The 7,038-nt window shown below is 36.2% G+C and overlaps 1 protein-coding gene across 1 annotated transcript in view; it reads right to left on the bottom strand.

Moving 5' to 3' along the window:
• The window catches only part of LOC106878380 (CLIP-associating protein 1), a 156,455-nt gene that overhangs the window by 92,639 nt on the left and 56,778 nt on the right, over positions 1 to 7,038 (bottom strand). The window contains exon 9 of the mRNA XM_052974145.1: positions 5,781 to 5,851. Within this exon, the coding sequence (XP_052830105.1) occupies positions 5,781 to 5,851 (71 nt within the window). The remainder of the gene's footprint in view (positions 1 to 5,780; positions 5,852 to 7,038) is intronic.

The following is a 7,038-nucleotide window of genomic DNA, read 5'->3' as shown; positions in this document are numbered from 1 at the left end:
CTAATAGTTGTGTTACTGACATTTATCTTACCACAGCTCACCTATTTTGCTTTTTGTTTTTTAAGTATTGTCCATAATCACTTCAATACACCCGACTTCCCTTTCTTCTCTCTCTCCCTCTGCTCCTACTAACACAGTTAACAAATCAAAATCTCTCAACTGACTACATCTGTTACTTTGTCATCTTTTGATATTTCCAATCAATTCAACAAATCTCAAAACATCCATGTACTCTTTCTTACTCTAAAGCCAAACCTTCTCTTTTTTTTCCTGTCATCAAAAGGCAGTCCAATCCCTGATCAAGGTAAACCCACTTTCACAATGGTATTTATTGCCCAATAGTCCGTATGCTTAAGTAGGTTTGCTTTAAAAAGCTGTAGAAGTGTGGATAGAGGTAGTGCAGCTATGTTAGGAAGAAAGTTTCTCAGTTGTTTAATCTTCACTTAAAGCTACGTACATGCATATTAGAGATATGTCATCTGCCTATGATGATTAAAGAATTTTTTGAATGAGATGGAGCTAAAAACACTAAAGATAAATGGTCCAATAAAACATTGCTATAAAAACTCTAAAGTATTGACATATAATTGTCTTATTTGCCACTTCCCTCACCCCTTCAGTTAAAAGGCCATGTCTAGCAAGTTACTTGATGGCTTGACTTTTGCTAGTGCTGTATGCAAGGCACTACACACACACTGTAGGACATCCAGCCATAGAAACCATGCCAAAGCAGACAGTGGAGCTTCTTGTAGTCTTCTGACGTTGCCAGCTCCTGTCAAACCATCCAACCCATGCCAGCATGGGAAAACAGACGTTAAATGATGATAATGATGACTTCCCCCACCCAAACTGGTAAGCTAGTCTTATGGAATTAGAAAAAAACATCTTTGCTTCCAATAACACTGATACTTTCTTGTTTCTGACAGTCACACATGACCTGCTTTTATCAACTGTGAAACCCAATCACCATTAACTACTGGCAATATAACATAAAACCTATCCTCTCTTTACACTTAACATATGTTCCCTCTTCCAGTGTATCAAGATCACTACCCAGAGCATGATAGGAAAAAAAAAACAGCAGTAAAAGACATAAACTACAATGGAGAACCTCACAATTACACAGCAGAATACAAGGAGAGAGTGAATAATAAAATCACATTAATTTTATCATGAATTGTTTTGAAATGAAATCATAAAAACTTCTCATCAACATTTTTATGTCTAAGTGAGGCATAAATATTTGGAAAGTTTCGTCACAGAAGTACAAGTATCATTACAAGAAGAAGGTATTAAGTGTTTAACAACCTTTTTATGGCTTATATTAACGTGATGGTCCAGATGGTTGGTTTTCGGATTTTTGTGTGTAAAAGTGCCAAAGATTTGTTCATCTGTAGCCATGGCAGATTAAATTACTTTACAAATACCTATATTTTACTTCCTTCTGATTGCTCTGATGAGTTTCAATTATAAGGTTTTAATCCCAAATCATTGATGGCCACTGAAAACGCTGTGGGTTTGTGTTTGAGTAGAGAGAAAAAAAAACCCATTCAAATTATAGTTGTGTTCCTTGAGAATTATGAATTTAATGAAAGGAAAACTGGCAACAAGTTGCTCAGAGAGAGAGAGAGAGAGAGAGAGAAAGAGATTAAGGTTTAGCTGCTTCATGACTGGAACTAGATGACAAAATTATAATTTGTAGCAAGTCAATGACACATACAACAACAACAACCAAGATGACCAGTTATTTTGTTTGTTTCTTTTTATCGGTTGCTGTGTCGTGTTAAGTTGATGATGGACCACAACAAGTGGCAAAACAATGTGAAGTTCACCAATCATGGTGATGACGACGATGATGATGATATCAAAGACTTCAGCAAAGAGTGATACACAATCTTAATATAAAACTGAAGAAACAAATACCCTAAGCATTAGCTGGATGGTGGTGGTGTTGTTTAGCCCCAAGGCTAGTCCTGGGAGTGAACAAATCTACCAAAGAGGTCCCAGTCATGACCACTTCAATTTAATTTCAAACAATATCTCAAGAACTTCATTATCCAATGTTACTCATCTTTTCAAGATGGCAGGATGCAACTTGAAGGAGATTTAGTAGCTATTTCTAGCAAATTGAGTGACCACATACATGTCTCCCCTACTAGTTTGATTAATAACAATCCACTGATTTGATAATATTAATGAAAAATAAAAAGTTCTCTTTTAATCAGTCAAATTTTAACGTAACAATAAGCAACAATCGAGGGTGCTTTTCCGTGGTTACTCAACTATCTAGAAATAGTAGCCGAAATTCCCTCAGACCACAAACTTTAAAATGAAGAATACATAGGATAATACAGTCTTAGATGTATTACAAATCCAATGGGATAGTCATATAGGGATTGCCTTTGATCATAGGTTTCTCTCTCAATCAGGAATGACCTGAGACTAAAGAACTCAAAATAACTAGAATTGGTTTATTTTTCTCTATAAAAACTTGTTATAAAGTCATGTTGAAAAACCTACTGCTTTGCAAACACAAAGCTGTACCAAATGAAAAGCATAGCATATAAGATAATCAATGGACATATATGGCATCATTGCTCTGAAAATCAAAAGAGTTTGGCAAATGACAAATCAAAGTACATCGCAAGCACTCCATCACTGCCATCGCATATATATTTCAGTCATGAGCTTTAAAATGGAGACTTAATTTAAGACCATAAAGAACTAAATGGTATTTATTTTTCAATGGAAGGAACCAAGCAAAGTAGTATGTATGAGTTGATGACCAAATGACAGGTCTCTACACACAAGATTGAATGGAAAAGAAGATACCAATATAGTCTGGAACCCACGTTGCTGCAGGAATTACCCAGAATGACAACGTGGGACAGTATTAAATGGGATTCATAGCTCTATATTTGATGTCATGGGTTTATTCCCTAAGCCTTTCTCAGTAATCAGAACCTCAGCCCTGATCTAAAACGAGGCCAGCTGAGAATTACAGTGAGACAGGTTTAGATCCAAGTATTTCAGTGATGTTCTCCACACCCGAAGGAGCAATCAAACACGACATTGCAATGCAAGCAAATTGTTTACAGTAACGCGGCTGGTACATTCCTCACATTCATGACAAACAATCCAATGACACCAACACGTCTACAGAATAAATTACATGACCTTGAAAGAGATTATCATCATTGTTTTGTTTTTTTATTCAAAGATAATAGAAATATTGTTGTTGCTATGATGATGATGATGATGATAACAATAGTTACTAAAATAACATGCTGTCATTATTTGATTTTATTATCTCCATCAAGCCACACATTCCTCCTCCTCTTCATCATTTTCCATTTGCATTCCATACTGGAATGAGTAGGACAGTATACTGGGTGCATTTCATCACAACACCAGCACTAATGGGGTTACCTTGTACCCTGCAAGACTAAAGGGTCCTCACAGTATGTCCGTTCACTCAAGGCAACATGAGAGAGAGTAAGCAATGATAAATGAAGAACCAGGACGAGTAGGTGAAGGAAACAAGGATACGATGGTAGGAATAGAGTGAGTGAGGTGAGGAGTAGTAGAAGGAGAGAGTGACGCACAGTAATAATGTTGAACTTGAGTAAGAACGATGGTATTGATGGAAGTTGGCAAGGAGTGGTTCGTACAGTAATGAAGTTGATAATTAAATCTTTAAAAAGAACACATTAAATAGACTTTGTTTTTAAATCCCTTTGTTATTGTAGGAAAAGTGTATTCTGAACAAAAAGCTGGGCTGCACCATCTGGCCAATGCCAGTGTCACCTTGACTGGCTCCCCGTGCCGGTGGCATGTAAAAAGCACCATCCGATCATGGTCGATGCCAGCCTCCTCTGGTCCCTGTGCTGGTGGCATGTAAAAAGCACCCACTACACTCTCAGAGTGGTTGGCATTAGGAAGGGCATCCAGCTGTAGAAACACTGCCGAATCAGACTGGAGCCTGGTGCAGCCTCCTGGCTTGCCAGTCCTCAGTCAAACCGTCCAACCCATACCAGCATGGAAAGTAGACATTAAACAACGATGATGAGGATGGGTTTATAATAGCAACTTGCAATATTTACAAGATTTTTAAAAGCAAAATAAAAAAAAAACAATTTTTAATCAGTCCTGCAGCAAAAACAGAAAGTAAACTACTACCTATATACTAGTGAGCCACTGAATTTTAGCAATACAAGTTTGCTGGGGGGGGGGGGGACTGTTCCTATAATCTAAGGTATTGATTACAACATATGGCAAACTACATTTCTGTTAGTTTTTGTTGAAATTTCTTTTACGCACATCATCTTGTATTACATATACTGCAAAGTGGGTGCTAGCATACTTGATGAAGTAAGCCAAGAAGTTTTATCAAATTATAATTATAACTTTAGTAATGAGAAAAATCATTCTGTTAAATTACTAATCAGGTAAAGTAAAAAACAAAAAAGAAGGGAGGGGAAGGGAGACAACCCTAAAATTTTAATTAATTAAAATTGAATATGGAATATAGTGGAAAGTGAGTTTGATCTTTACAGTACAGTTGTAGTTAGTACCTGTAGTTACTGCCATTCTATGGTTTTATGCCAGTAACTAGGAATTTGGTCACAGCAATCTTGAGCAAACTTTTACAGTAGATGGAGAAACAAAAGGATGAGTGTGAAACCATGGCATAGATATAACTACAGCAAATAAACCTAAATATATACTGCACTTTAAGAGACTATGGCCTGAGTGCACGATTGTGCATTTTGGGTCTTTTATGTACAAAAAATATCAGCATCTAATCTGTCCACACAAACATGCAATCATAAAACTGTCCAACCTATGCCAGCAAGGAACATGGACATTAAATGAAGTCATAAAACTACTGATCTGGTATCAAATTCCCTACAACACAAATACACTTTTGGAGGCAGTGAATTGATTTCAGTGAGAAAACCCACATAAAAATAATGCTTTAAAGATAGTGCAACATTAGTGCAACATTTAAAGATAGTGCAACATAATATTGTATGAAGATTATAGGAAAATACAAAATATCTTTCTTGAATGTTATATCTTTAATGATATGAAGATTCTTGAGAAGCAAGGCATTGTTTCATTTTGATAAATTCTGTTGAACCAACTGAGGATTTGTCCTACTTTCTCATGCTATCTATTTAAAGCAACAGCTCTCAACTGCAGCTCCCAGGGAAACATGCATCCCTCAAGCATCCTTCTGACAGCCAGTGATGGTCTTCCCACTATACATATGAATTTTTCTTTAATTGACGTATGTTCTACTTTTTTTGGTGAGGCCCTCTAAAAGAATCCAGGTTTTGGATCTGGGTTGGATGTTAAAAAGGTTGAGAAGCATCGATTTAAAGTTAGACAGGATGGACTGGTAGAACCTATGCTCGGAATAGTCAGTGCTAGACCAGAATAAAATCTGTTACCTTTTTGACTGGTCGGTTGGAATCTTTCACAATTCAACCAGTTGAGGTTCTCGTAAAACAAAAGTAAAGCTAACGTAGTAAATCTTTTAATATCTTGATATCTAGAGAACAAATTATTAATCCAATTTAATTATGCTACTCTCAATCAAGTATAGACAAAGAGGGTGGGTTGCTAACAGAGAGTTTGTAATGGTTAAATGTTCTTACACAGTGGCATATCCATAATATATGCCAGGTTGTTACAGTATGATCATGAAATAGAATGTCACAAATCCAGGAGAAGCAACAATTGTTGTTGATAGAGAAACAATAAACCGTACTCACCGACATCTGCAGTTGGAAGCATATTACCAGATTTTTTTATCTCATCAAACTTTTGATTAAGCTGATTTAACCTTCAATGAAAAAGAAAAAAAAGTAAAATATTAAAATAATTCCATAATAAATCCATTACAATTTCACTTCAATACGATGGGTGCCATTCACAAAGACAATCTCAGAGAAGTGATTCTTAGCACAACTTGTGAAGAATTTAATTCTATATCTCGGTGTTAGAAGAAAGAAAGTAGAGGTTGTGACTCAGTGTAAATAATTAAGATTACTTTAATTGGTAATGACAAGAATTACCATTTCATTATTTACAGAATTCTTAAAATATGCAGAATTTTGTGGAAGAACTTCCTTAGACCTTTCAACTGTAGGCTGGTATACTTCTTGATCTTTTATGAATGGAGTAAATTGAGTTCTTCCCAATCACATGGTTCCAGGTTCAGTCCCACTGCATGGCACACTGAGTGAGTGTCTTCTATTATCTTCAGGCCAACCAAAGCCTTGTGAGTGGATCTGTTGATGGAAACTGAAAGAAGCCCACCAAATCAACAAAGAGCTATTGATCTGTCAGTCCTACCAGTGCCTGGATCAGGTGAGTTTTCTCATGTTCAGTCAAATTAAGCTGCAGGCTCCACTCTTGGTGGTGCCCTTCCTTCAATTCCTTTAAGTTTCTGTTTGGCACCCACCCTCCTCCTCACAAGATGACAACAGTTGAGTTTTCCTTTATAACAATAAAGAAACTCTGATACACCCTTCCACTAACAAACCCTTCAGTTTTTATAACTCTGAGATTATCCACATTAGTAGGAGTAAATGTAATGAACTGAATGAAACAGTAAGTGCAATCAGTCAATGCAAGTTAATCATCATCTGCTTGTTGGAATTGTGTCATTCAATTTAAATATCTTCTTATTACAGTCTCCTGTCTGGCTCAAAGTCTATAAACTTGTGCAACAAATCTTTCTCTGCCAATAAAATATTTCCTTTGTCTTCCTATCTGAAGGAGATCCACTTGAATTTGATGGTATGATTTGGGGAACAAAAATAACAAAAATGATTGATTCATGAACTGTGAAGAAGGAAATAAACTTTCATAAGGTGAGACATTTCACCCATTACACGTGTTTTCTTAAATGTTGTGGACAGTGACTTCAAAGTCATTGTCAACAACAAGTAGGGAGTCACCCCTCAGATTAATGTAAAATTGTTCTTATCGTAACTCAACACAGATATTAACAAAAACTCATATATA

The sequence above is a fragment of the Octopus bimaculoides genome, chromosome 17 (genome assembly GCF_001194135.2).
Source record: "Octopus bimaculoides isolate UCB-OBI-ISO-001 chromosome 17, ASM119413v2, whole genome shotgun sequence".
NCBI lineage: Eukaryota > Metazoa > Mollusca > Cephalopoda > Octopoda > Octopodidae > Octopus > Octopus bimaculoides.
This window is presented reverse-complemented; position numbering and strand designations above follow the sequence as displayed.